This window comes from Drosophila sulfurigaster, chromosome 3 (assembly GCF_023558435.1).
Source record: "Drosophila sulfurigaster albostrigata strain 15112-1811.04 chromosome 3, ASM2355843v2, whole genome shotgun sequence".
Classification (NCBI taxonomy): Eukaryota; Metazoa; Arthropoda; class Insecta; order Diptera; family Drosophilidae; genus Drosophila; species Drosophila sulfurigaster.
The window spans coordinates 20,165,011-20,178,629 of NC_084883.1; the positions used below are offsets into that span (position 1 = coordinate 20,165,011).

At 35.7% G+C, this 13,619-nt stretch overlaps 2 protein-coding genes across 2 annotated transcripts in view; both read left to right on the forward strand.

The window, feature by feature from the left end:
• Positions 1-7,531: 7,531 nt before the first annotated feature.
• On the forward strand, positions 7,532-8,452 carry LOC133840169 (putative uncharacterized protein DDB_G0280331). The gene has a single exon (XM_062271853.1). The coding sequence runs from the start codon at positions 7,636-7,638 to the stop codon at positions 7,894-7,896; it is 261 nt and encodes an 86-aa protein (XP_062127837.1). The 5' UTR covers positions 7,532-7,635; the 3' UTR covers positions 7,897-8,452.
• LOC133840167 (probable nuclear hormone receptor HR3) overlaps positions 7,985-13,619 on the forward strand; it is a 28,107-nt gene continuing 22,472 nt past the window's right edge. The window contains exon 1 of the mRNA XM_062271852.1: positions 7,985-8,965. Coding sequence (XP_062127836.1) covers positions 8,836-8,965 — 130 coding nt within the window. The 5' untranslated portion in view covers positions 7,985-8,835. The remainder of the gene's footprint in view (positions 8,966-13,619) is intronic.

A 13,619-nucleotide genomic window follows, 5' to 3' on the forward strand; every position in this document is an offset into this window, starting at 1 on the left:
GTATTTGCGCGTATAAAATTGCCAAAAATAAGTCACATGACTTAATAATTAATCGAACATATATTACGATAAAGATTACGCGAATATATAAAACATATTTTTGTTGTTTGTGGCAATGTGGAACGCGCGACGCATTAATAACCATATTAGATTTGGCCAAAAACCAAAAAAAAAAAAGGGAAATAATCGAAAGGTCTTTTGCACTAAGCGAGCAGCAAGTGGCTAAAACTAAGCTGCAGAAATGTATCTGTATCTTTGAGATGCGACCCTGAAGTTGTACATTGATCGCGTGGCCCATTACACAAGATGCAAAACCCCCGTACGAAGGTGGCGACAGGAGGGAAGGGGAGGGAAGGGGAAGAAGCGACTATCACTTTTGCGATAATATATGTTGTATATAGAGATGTCCCCCATCGGCGCTACGAGTGTAGAGTTATGTATATGAATTGGCTATAGTTGAGTTCATTATAATTTCAGCCAGACAACGTTTGCATTTCATGCATGAATCTGCCGAGGGTTTAACTCCCCCTCCCTCACTCCCTCACTCCCCCCTCTCTACTACTCTCCCTCTAAGGGGGCCCTGTAACTTTGTCCATTAGCTAGCGCCGCATGAGGTTTCTTTCCAATCGACCGTAGCAGAGGTTTCATTATCATATTCACATTGTTTTTTTTCTCTTTTTTTTCGATCTTTTTTTTCGCCAATCTTTATAGTTTGTTAGACATTTCGTAATATCGAGTTAAAGTCTTTTTTTTTGTTATTTTGGTGTGTGTGTTCATCTGTTTGTTTCGTTTATGCAAAGTCAAAGTTTTTTTATGCTGTCCCATAACAGATACCACTGCAGATACAAATACACAGATACAGATACAAGTGTGTGCGTTGCGGCAGAGTTAATTGTATGCATTACAACAATAACAACACATAAATTAGCTACAAAATATTAATTTATTAACGTTTTTCGACTACGAAACATTTTTGTTGCTTTGCGCGCGTTGCGAATTTTGCAAAACTAAACTGAAAGTCAGATTGCAACATCATCATCGTCGTCGTCGTCATCGTCGATACTTAAAGTTCGACTCGTTTCGTTTGAAATCGAAGTTTCCTTAAGCTAAAACTCAATATTTATACGTATTATTATTTCACTGCTGTGGACTGAACTTTGACTCCGGTTTACCTTGACTGTTGCTCTGATTATGCTTTAAATATGATTTCTAATTTTTGTCATTTTCTTTTTCTCTTTGTTTTAATCCATATTATTTAAAAAGGCTTTTTTGCAAAATATTTGATAATATTTGAATAAAAACAACAGTTTAGTGAATTCCAAATGCTAATTAAATAATCGTAAATTGACAGCAAGGCCTTAATAAATCTACGAAATTAACTACAAGTTTAGCATAAATTATATATATTCATTTACTGAGCCTAAGCAATACTTTTTGATGCGAATTAATGATGGATAGTTTCAATTAACTTTGCCAAATCTTTAAAAGCCTTATCATGAAATATTTTAGTAATAAATTAAAAATTCATTGTAATGGGGAAATCTTTCAAAACTTTGAAATAATTTATTTACGTTTTTAAAAGCTTTGCAAATAATTATGTATATGTAGGATTAATATCGAGAAAAATTAAAGATATTTTATAAAATTTCTACTTATAGAGTATTAAATATAAATTTTCTTTTTATTCCCGTTAAAATTAAATATTCAGGAATACTCAAAGTTTAGAAAATTGTGTTTGCAAAATAGTTCAGAAAAATAAAGAAGATATATATTTTTTTATTTTATTTTGGTGTTTTTTTGTAATGATTTTATGCTACTTCAACAAACTTATGAAATTAAAGAAACCATATTTATAAAAATTAATAATAATTACATGTGGATAACATTTAGATTTGAGGCACAACTTTATTATATATAATCGAGCGCTCTTTTAGTGAATAAAATACATCCTCTCTACTTATAAAGCAAACTAAATGTAATAAGCATTCAGCATACTTTGGAAGTTTTTTATAGTAAAAGCTTTCTTTAGGCTTATAACAATTAAAACTTTATGAATGCGCATTTAATTCCATAATTGAAAGAACAATTTAAGTTGCATACTTCGAGTACTTAACGGCTTTTAAAATGCGTGCAGCAACCAGTGTTGTGAAGCGTCGCATATGTTTTGTTTTTCTATTGTTGTTGTTGTTGTTGGTTTTTTGGGCGTGCATAACCTATAAAAAATGCATTTGTGCGCAATTTGCAAAGCCATTAGAAACAATTTTCATGCATAAGTAAGTCGTTGAGGAAAAGTAAGCTAAAACTGTAATTAAATGGCGCACAGGATGATGGCAAGGAAGGAATGAACAATAAAGCCCAAAGCCAGACAGAAAGAGAAAGAGACAGACTGATAGAGAGAGAGAAAGAGGGAGAAAGGGGAGGGATAATGGAAAGAAGTCAACTGCAATGCACACAGTTTGGCCTAAAAAGCAATTGACCTGCTAATTGGGAATTTCAAATGGAAATGACAGTAGACAACGACGACGTAGCCGAAAGAGAAGCGCAGTCCAAAAAGGAAATGAACGAAAAATCGGCAACAACAACAAAAAAACAACAAAAACGCACTCAAAGTAAAAACAACAAAATGCTGTAATAGTAATATGGCACACAGCTTTTTCCGCCTGCAGCGCGCAAAGCTTTGTGTAAAGAGAGAGAGAGAGTGCACTCTCTCGCTCGTAATGTAAAGAGCAAGCAACGACAACAGCTGATTAGGAAAAAGCGCGCGCTGCTCACTCTTCCCCACACACACATACACACGCACACATACACAAACGACGCTCTCGCCCCAACACACAGCGGCAGTGGAGCGGTTGCCATAGCGAATGAACGGCACAAAGCGTAATGCTGAAAGAAAAAAACACAAAAACTGAAGAAGTCATCGGCACAGAGACACATATACCCACTCAGCAGGCAGCGACGTTGACGTCGCCGTCGTCGTCGTCATCAACAGAGTGCTTTGGCTTTGCTGCTTGGGTTAGCGAACGATAGACAGACAGAGAGAGGGAGCACAAATGAGAGAGCGCAACGTGGCTACAAATATATTTTTGCTCTTTGGCGCGCGCTCTCTTTTGAATTGAGTTACGTGCGTGTGTGTGTGTGTGTGTGTTGTGAGTTGCTGCCACAGTGAGGAGGCCGCAATGCGGCGCGCCACTTGGACAACGAACTCGATAACATTTTGAGGCAGTCTTCAGCTACACTTCGTATTGAGCGTATCGCGGCGGCGGTAACGATGCGTTGCGCGTTGTATCTTTATTATTAATTATTTGTTGTTGTTGTTTCACAAAATAAATACATATAAATACGAATACAAAAAAAAATCAAATATATATATATATTATATATGATTTAAGTGTGTGTGTGTGTCATCGTATCTCTCTCTCTCTCACTCTGTCTCTCTGTCTATCCGTGTATGCGTTTCTTCAACTGTTCCAACAACACGCGCGTCTCTCGTCTTCGTCTCCAAATTTTCGTGTGCGGTGTGCGGTGCGGTGGTGTCCCGGGTGCAACATCAGCAACATCTGCAACACCAACAGCAGCAGCAGCAATAGATAAAAAATAATTCAAATGCACAGCAACAAATGTTGCAACATGCCTGGCTAATTTGCTGTTGGTGGCATCTGTGAAGTTGTTCGGTTTCAACCAAAACAAAATATTAATTATAGCAAGCAACAACAACAACAACAACAAGAATAAAAATCAAGTCTAAAGTGTGCATTCAAATTCCAAATCGTGCCTAAATGCAACTGCAACATCGTTGGCGATGCGACAACAACAACAACAACAACTGCAACAACTGCAACTGCAACTACAACAACAACAAAACGGAAGTGCAAGTGACGTAATTTATTGCTACAGACTCCAAAAAGTCGTACAACAAAAAATGCAAGAAAATTTATTATGAACTTTTTGGAGCATTTTCCCTCCCCCAACACGTCACGCCCGCTTTCCACAATCACTGCGATTGTGTAATAAATTACTGTGTGTGTGTGTTTGCTCCACTGTGCATGTGTGTGTGTCTTATAAAAAAAAAAATAACTCCCCCTTAAAAGGATAATTTGACCGCAAGCTTTAATTGGATTAAAATACCAACAAAAACCACAATTGGATAAACTATAAAAAAAAATACTTTTGAACAGAAAAAGCACAAGAAAAAACTGTATTGGAGCTGAACAATTTGGATTAACTATTGGATTACACATGGATTATAAACAGCTCATCACTGTTGCTATATTTTATATTAATATTATCATTTATTGTTATTTCCAAGCTTTTTCTAACATTTGAATTTGCCTTTAAACACTAGTATTTGGGTCTTTATCTAGTTGTACGATTTAGTTTTCTGCTTTAACTCCAAACTGAAACGAGTTTGTCCCTTAAAATTGTCTAGAAATGAGATTTCTAAAAGCTTTCAAGCTTCTTTCGAAGTAAATTGAATGTAACACTTCAATTGACTTCTAAAAGCTTTAAAAGCTCCCTTAAAAATCCATTAATTTGGGCCCCATATATGGAATTTAATGAAGATTCTTCTTTGCTTATAGAAAGAATTGATTAATCTTTTAGATCAAATCGGATTAGAGTATATTTAGAGAATCCTAAAAGAATTTCATACATTCTTTATAGATTAAATTTCATCTCAATATAGTATTGTATAGTTTACTTCAAACTAAGTGCATCATTCCAGAAAAGTGAAATAAGTCTAAAGCAATCTTCATATACCAATCATTATCTTAATATTGCAAGCATTTTTATAATTAAAATACTCTTGCAGTTTTCTTTGTAAATCACAAATGTTGGTATAATGCCAGATGACTTTAGGGAGAACCCGGATCTTTACGTCAATCCAATTGAAACGTATGACTGGGAACTGGAAATTCCCGTAAATTCGAAAATAATTTCCCCAATGAATTCCATTTGAAAAATGCTGGTAGACTTCAAAAAAGAGTTATAATAGTATAACGATAAAGAAAGCGCTAAAAACTATACTAAAATTTGTAGCTGAGATAAGATGAGTCGAGTTAAGTTGAGAGTATGCAAATATGGCTCATCATCAACAGTCAGACAACAGTTAAAAGTTCACAGCAATAATCTTTCATAATGGGGAGGGCACATTGTGTGGCAGCCACGCCTTCCCGCCCCCTTACCCCCAGGTAGAAGACAATGCAAATTGTTTGGCCATTGTGCCCAGTTATGATTATCAGACATTATTATAGTTGTAGTAGTTGTTGTTGTTGTTGTCATTATAAAACTAGACAGTTTCTTTTTGCAACTGCAACTGTCGTCTAAATAGTTGGCAGTCGACTCCAGTTGGTGGTAAAAAAAAAGGAAAAAATAAAAACTCCCCACAGTAAGTCACCCAGTCGAGTTCGGTTCAGTTGAGTTCAGAGCACCTAAAGCAGCGCTGTCTACGCCCACAGTGCAACCCCCCCACCGCACCCCTCCTCACGCCACTTGGCACTCCCACACTCCTGCTGCTGGTGCTGTCAGCGTCGCAGTCAGCGTCAACTGTTTGCATTAACGTTAGTAGAACAACATTGCTAAGCACACACTCTATGTGTCGTCTATAAGTGTGCCAGCCCAACAACCACCCTAGAGACGCAGCCGCCAAGTGGGCGAGCGAGCGAGCGAGGGGGGGAAAAGTAAAGGCAAAGGCAGCAACAACAAAAAAGAAATGAAGAAGAAGCAGCAGCAGCAGCAGCAGCGACAGCAGAAAAAGCCTAGCAGCGGCAGCAGCAGCGCCTATGCACATGTATAAGTGTGTCTGCTTGTATGACTGTGTGTGTGTTTGTGTGTGTGTGGCTCTAGCATAGGTCATTGGTCTTTTTCGGCGTCAACGTACTGCGACAGCGGGGCAGCGCAGTCAGCATGTAACTTTGTCGTCAGTTCTTATTGCTGTTGCTGTCGCTGTTGTTGTTGTTGTTGCTGTTGGAGCTCTGTGCTCGCTGTGTTTGCCGCCTCCCTTTTTCGGGCTTGACCGGCTTAGTACCGTTAGTAAGTTCGTTGTCGTGTTCGTGCTCGCTGCTCGCACACTGAGAGAATTCTTTTTTTTCGAATTTCATTCGCTGCTCTTCTTGTTTTTGTTGCTGTTGTTGTTGTTGCTATTCATTTTCATTTTCTTTTCAGTTTATTTGACGCTGTCGCTGCCCCGTTAGCGCTGCCTAGCGCTTCCCACTGTTTCCGATTGTGACTGCGACGGCGACTGCGACGTCGATGTTCTGCTTGCTTCGTTTTGTATATGTAAATTTCTCCATTACAACAATATAAAATGCTGGCGCTGCTTTAGTTACAATTCTCGTTGTTGTTGTTGTCGCTGCTGGCACAATTTCTGTTGTTGTCGCTTTGGTGACGACGGCAACAATAGCAATAGCAACAGCAACAACAACAGCAACTACAACTACAGTTTGTTGGTGACGTATTTGCATGTCTGCGTTTTGCTGGCTTCCGCATTTGGAGTTCCAATAAACTAACCTCCCCTCTCTCTTGATCTGCGTCTCCCTTTCTCCACTTCACCCACACTCGCCGCCTGCCTAAGCTATGTGGCTGTCTCGCTTGCTCTGCCAACTCCTTGTTGTTGCTAGTTGTGGAGGAAGAAGAAGAAGAAGTAAAAATGTTTTATATTCATTGCTTTTGCCCGTTTGCCGGCATGCTGAAGCTTTGGGTCATAGAACTTTTTTCACTGTTTACAAGCACACACTCACACTCACACTCTCACGCACATGTTATTGCTGCGTTCACTCCCTCTCTCCCATTTCGTCTAGCTCACTCTCTCACTCTCTCGCTCGGTCGCATACGAACTGAGCTTTCGTTGTGAGATTTATGTTGTTGCTTTTGCTTTTGCTGCGTTTGCTGCTTCGTGAACTGCATTTCCATGCTCGTTTCCTCCTCGTCGCACTCACACTCCAGCCTATGCTGCTATTATGACTAGGCGGGCCCCTCTTCCCGCCTCGCCTTCCCCCCCCTGCGCCAGACGCCACTGTTTGGCTGTCTAGCACCCTTAAATCTCATTTCTATATCGATTTTTCATGTTCATGTTACATTCTCATGCATTTGCTTGTTTTATACTTTTTTTTTTTTTTTTTTTTTGGGCAGTGGTTGGGGTTGTTGCTGAGGGGGAGAAGGAGATTGGGGGGCTGGGTTTTGAGTTTGCTCGTCCCGACACAGTTTTCATGTCCTGTTTGGCTTGTTTGATGTCTGTTTTGTTTCCCCGTTTAAAGGCAAATTCAATTATTGGAAAAATTCATTCACACACATACACAAGACGCACACATGCAGAGAGGAGTGTGGAAGATTTTTTGACCGAAACACACACACACACACACTAATTGATCTGTTCGATTTCGCAAGCAGTGTTTTGTGCCACGCCCACTAAATTAACAATATGCTGAATGCCATGCATTGGCCATGGCTAACAACGCGCAGCAAAAGCATTTATATAACGGGCCAAACCATTTTATACATCAAAGTGTTTAAATAAACAAAATACAACAATTCAAAATAATTTGCAAAGTAATTATTACAAAAAAAAAACAACAAACAACAAAAACGAAAAAGAAAACCAACAAAATTCACTTGAAATGCTGTTTTGAAGAATGCCCCTAAATGTCTTCCGGAATTAATTGTCGTGAAATTTTCGTATTTTTGGAAATTTTGATTTGGAATCAAACAAAACAGAGAAATCGACAAAACAATGAGCATAACAACAACAACATTAACAACAACAACAGCATTGCCAACAATCACAGCAGCAGCAACAGCAACACTCACAACAACAACAACAACAACCACAACAACAGCAGCAGCAGCAAGAAGAAGAGCAACAGCAACAACAACTTAAAAATCACAGCAACCAAATCGCAGTGAAAGTGCTAAACAACAAAAACCATTTTGCAAGTGCTGAAAAAGCCGCTGAAAAGGGAAGCAGCAAATTCATAAACGAAAACAAATTCAAAAAAAGCAGCAACAAAATTGCTATAAAAAAAGTTAAATATATATATAACATTTCTAAAATAAATATATATGCGAACAAGTGTCTTATTACATAGTTAAATAGTTTACAACCAACAACAAAAAGGAATAAACCAATAATCAGCAAAGCAAAGAAGAACGGAGAAGAAGAAGCAGCAGCATTATTCAAATAGTTAAATACAGAAAATAAAAATAAAAATAAAAATAAACAAGTTTTAGTACCTACAGGCCTGAAGACAGAACATTAGAACTATATATACACACAAAAACAACATATATATACATATATATATATATATCTATATATAGCTATAGTTATATACACCTATACAATACATATAAACTTTATAGATTGGCAAGAAGCAGAAGAAGCAGCAACTGCAGCTAAGAACACGCCCCCTGCCCCCCCACTGTGATATTAGTAATTTCACATATATAATAAACAACAAAACTTCAAAGTGCAATAAAAATTCAAAATAAATACAAAAATAAATAAATAAATAATCCCCATCCTTGGGCAATCCTACGCCGTGCAGCTCTACAATAAAAAAAGAAAACAAGAAAAACAAATCGGAAAAGCGTTTACTTTAGCCTAGTTACATAATAACAACAACTGGAAAATTGCTGCGAACATTTTTTGTTGTATCTAAGCGATTGCAATTAAGTTGACACACACACATCTACGGGCTATGTAGCTGTGTGTGTGTTGAAAAGGATAAAGCTAAAGAAATCAAGAATTCAAATTCGAATTCGAATTCGAATTGAAGACACGCATTAAATAAACATAACAAGTACAAGTTTTGGTGGCAAGCGCGCTTAGACGTCCTTTTAATTATGTATACGCAACGTATGTTTGACATGTGGAGCAGCGTCACTTCAAAACTGGAAGCACACGCAAATAACTTGGGTCAAAGCAACGTGCAATCGCCAGCGGGACAAAATAACTCAAGCGGTTCAATTAAAGGTAAACACACACACATCAATCAATATAGAAATAATTACTTTAAGGGTGTGAGTTTTTTTTTTAGTTGTACATCTTTAAAGATAAGAAAGCTTTGGGTAATCTACAAATAAAAGGGCTTAAATCTACTTTCAAAGTTTATTGCCATTTCAGTAGATAGCTAAAGCTGAAATAGTCGCAATAAAATGAATAATAATTGCAATTTTAATAGCTGATGATGTAAGCCACAAACAACAACAAAAAAAATGATACAAGATTTTTCCTAATGCTGCAGCTCTAAAACTAGCTACTATAAGCATAAACAAACCATAAAGTAAACATTCATAAAAGAAGAAATTACAGTTTCAATAAAATTTCACATTTGAATTGCACTAAAACGAAAGTGTAGCTTGAGTCCTGATCAGCTAGGGATACCCTGTAAAAGTTAAAAGTTTTCACTCTGAGAAATTCACTTAGAAATACAATTCTAGATTATATGATTTATATTTAATCCATTTCAGTGATAAGAAAACAGCTCACATTTGAATTCTACTAAAGCGGAAAATAAGTTTAAATACTGATCAGCTAGGGATACCCTGTAAATTATAAAAGTTTCCTCTCTTTCAATTATACTTAGAAAAAAATACGATATTATACGATTTCTATCTTAATCATTTAAATAATAAAATTACAGTTTCAATGAAAGCTCAAAGTTGACTTCCACTAAAACGGAAAATAAGTTTAAATTCTGATCAGTTAGTGATACCCTATAAAACATAAAAGTTTCCTATTCGAGAATTTCACTAAGAAATAGAATTCTATAATATATGATTTCTATTTCAATCATTTCAGTGATCAAATTTCTGTTACAACTAAAGTTCACATTTGAATTCGGTCAAAATAAAAATAAAATTTGAATACTGATCAGGATACCCTAAAATAAATGAAAATATTGCCTTTGATAATTTCATTAAGATTTAAAATTCTTTAATAAATATTTAAATAAATTTAATGATCAAATAACAGCTTTCCGCTAAAACAAAAATTAAGTTTGAATTCAGGATCAGAATACCCTATAAAAGATAATAGTTTCCTCTATGAGGATTTCATTAAAGTTTAAAATAGTTTAATATATATTGAATTCCGCTAATTCTGATAAACTTTGGATATCCTGTAAATCACTAAAGAACAATGCACACTTTAAAAAATTGAATGAAATATAAAAGAACTCTAGTAATTGTAACAAAATAAATACGCAAAAAAATATATATTTTAATCATTTCAACGATCAAAGCTTAGCAGGCTTAGCTTCCAAATGAAATCAACGATATGTTAGCCAAGTTAAGCTCTGACTGCTTTGATATTAAGTTAGTTAGTCACTCAGTCAGTCAGTCAGTCGGTCAGTCAGTCAGTTTGCTCGGCTTGGCTGCCTTGATTAGCTGATTTGGCAGCGAGAGGAAGTCAGGTTGCCGAAATAAATTAAGCTGCTGTTGCTGTTGGTGTTGCTGTTGCTGCCGTCGGTCGCATCGTTGGCAGTGAAAGTCACTTGAGAGTTGAGTTTGAGTTTCTCAACAGCAAGCGGAATTATTGTAGGGAAATCCATGAAATTCGTAAATGAAGAAAGACGCAACGCAGTCAAAGCAAAGCCAATAACAACAGCTGAATTACGAAACATTATTGCACACACACACACACGTATCAAGTGTGTGTTTCTCTCTCTTTTCTACACTCCTGCTATCTCTGTTGCGCTTTGTGTTTGCATTAACAATTAAACTAATTCGACATGGCAATCAGTTTGCTGACGAGTCACCTCCAATAAGCCTTCATAAAAGAGACCCTTTTTTTTGTATATACATTTGTGTTGCCATCGCTGACTCACAGATACATTTGTGCGACTTGTAGATACATTTGCAATAGGTGCAGATACTCACACACTCACACACACACACTCACGTATGTGTTCAAGCAACTGGCAAATTAAAATTCGCGCGCCAGCAATAAAAAGCGATATTGTAATGCCAACAATTTCTTTTGCCTTTTTATTTGTTGCGTTTCTTTTCTTCTCTTTTTTTTAATTTTTGGCTGTATAATAAATTTATATAAATATACAATGCGAATTACGATGAGGGCATAGACTTTTATGTACCCTGTAATATGGTATTTATATGTATGTATTCCTGATATACAAAAGAAAGAAAAATAATAATAATAAATCCAAGTAATTAAGGAAGAAGAAAATTATAAAAATAATATAATAAAATGAAACATTTTGTCTTAAGAAACTATTAAAATTGTGGCCTCATATAAATATCTTTGTATGATGATATCTAATTCTTATTTTCAATATTTCTATATTCAATGAAAACTCTAAAGCTGAGGAATAAACATAATAAAAGTTCTCTAAACATATTTCTAAATAAAGTTTACAATCAAAATAGAATATAACTAAACATAAGCTTCAAAATAAAACTGCTTTCTTATCAGCTTTCTCTGATGTAAACTTTACAATGAACGAAATTTCAGATTGCTAAGTAATTCAAAGTCGAGCACACTCGCTTTTCTTTGTACACAAAAAAAAATTCTCTATCACTCTTAATTTTCACGTTTTCTTTAAAATTTGTATTCACCTAAATAGAACTGCTTTTATATCATCTTCATATTTCACAATAAACGAAATATCAGATTGCGAAGTAATTCCAAGTCGAGCACACTCGCTTCTTGCTTTTGTACTCAAAAAATAATGTTTGTCACTCTTAATTTTCACGTTTTCTTTGACATTTTTATGCATCTTATTATTGTTTATTACACGACGCGTTGTCAAATTAAAACTATTTTTAGCTGCGATGCTTAAGAAGCAAATAGGATATGAAATCCATATATATATAGTGATATATATTTGTACTAAATTTGATTGATATGCTTGCAATTAATGCAGCCAAACTTTAAGCTATTCATTGCCTCGTTCTGAAGCACTTTTGGTTGCCCATTTTCGAATTTTGTCGCCTGGGGCCAGCTTATCAGAGAGAGCTGGCGGGGTCAGAACTTTGCGTTCTTTGACCTCTCGCTGGCGGGGTCAGCGGCCCAAATGAATAATGAGCATTTGTCAGGCTTTTTGGTTTTATGGTTAATGCGTATTTCAGGGGCTATCAACGCAGGACGCCCGTCATAAATCTTAATCGCTAGCCCTCAATCTCTCACTCGCCTTCTCTATTCCTGGGTGTGCTTGTGTGTGTGTTGTGTCTGTGTAAACCTTTTGGACCGGCAAATGGTCATTTTATCCCCAAACACCGACGCCAACCCCATCATCTATCCCAACCCCCAACCCCCTCACACCCCATTAGGCAAACCACCCTTGGAAGTCAATCAAAGCACAAAAGTTGCGTGAGCTGCGGGGCCTAAACTAAATATTTAGCATTATAGTAGACGTTGTGCGTTTACAAGCGATATACAAGCTATAAAATATGCCTACATTAGAGCACTCATTAATTAGAGAACGCATTAATCTCACATTAATATCTACAAGCATAAACATTGACTTTGTTACCACAACTAACGCTTGGGGAAATTCCTAAGCGGCAAATTTTGCATTTCAGTTTGCATTATAAAGATCATATGCATTAATTGAGCATTAGAATGAACTTTGTAATTTCACAGTTTTCATTAAAAAGCTACTTCATCATTTTAACTTACTATTTGACGCCTTGAAAATGCGTCGAATATTATTAAAACATAATTTACAAGCGATATACAAGCTATAAAATATGCCTACATTAGAGCACTCATTAATTAGAGAACGCAATAATCTCACATTAATATCTACAAGCATAAACATTGACTTTGTTACCTCAACTAACGCTTGGGGAAATTCCTAAGCGGCACATTTTGCATTTCAGTTTGCATTATTAAGATCACATGCATTAATTCAGCATTAGAATTAGCTTTGTAAGCTTAACAGTTTTCATTAAAAAGCTGCTTCATCATTTTAGCTTACTACTTAAAGCTTTTAAAATGTGTCGAATATTATTAAAACATAATTTATAGATAAATATATTAAATGCAAATATATTAATAAATTGTTAGTCTTACTGTTTTCATTAAATAATTGTATGAGGTATTTTTAAGCTTATGGGTAATGCTTAAAAAGCATATTATGAAAATTTCATTAGTTTTTAATTGAAAAATTTGAAAACTTAACAGTTTTTATTGAAAAACTTAATTATTAATTGCATTATTTTAAAGTTTTTTTTGAAATAAAAACTGCAGTTTTAAATAATTGCATTAGGAAATTCATTAAAAGAAAATAACTTAAAACTTTTTTGTGTTCTCGGAGCATCACAAATTGAAAAATTTCCCACTCATTAAAATGACTTTACACTTATCGAGTTGCATTTTACTTGGAAAAGATTTATGTCATTTTTAGAGATAGTTTTCATCTGCATTTCCCAGCCAAATCTCAAGCCAAGCGACCTTAGGTTTTATATTTATTTTCTGTTTGTTATTGTAACGGTCGTAAAAACGAAGTTTTCCTAGAGTGTTTGCCACTTCGTTAATACGCAATGTTAGTTTTTCCCATTTTCCCTCATTTTCATTTGTGACTTGTTTTCACTTTGTTGGTTGTTTTTTTTCGTCGGCTTCCCTCCCCACCACGAAAAAAACGAAAAAGTCGAACAATTAAAAG

Excerpts from the sequence above, each read along its gene's own strand:
- LOC133840169 (XM_062271853.1), top strand. The coding sequence starts at position 7,636 with ATGTCTTCCGGAATTAATTGTCGTGAAATTTTCGTATTTTTGGAAATT.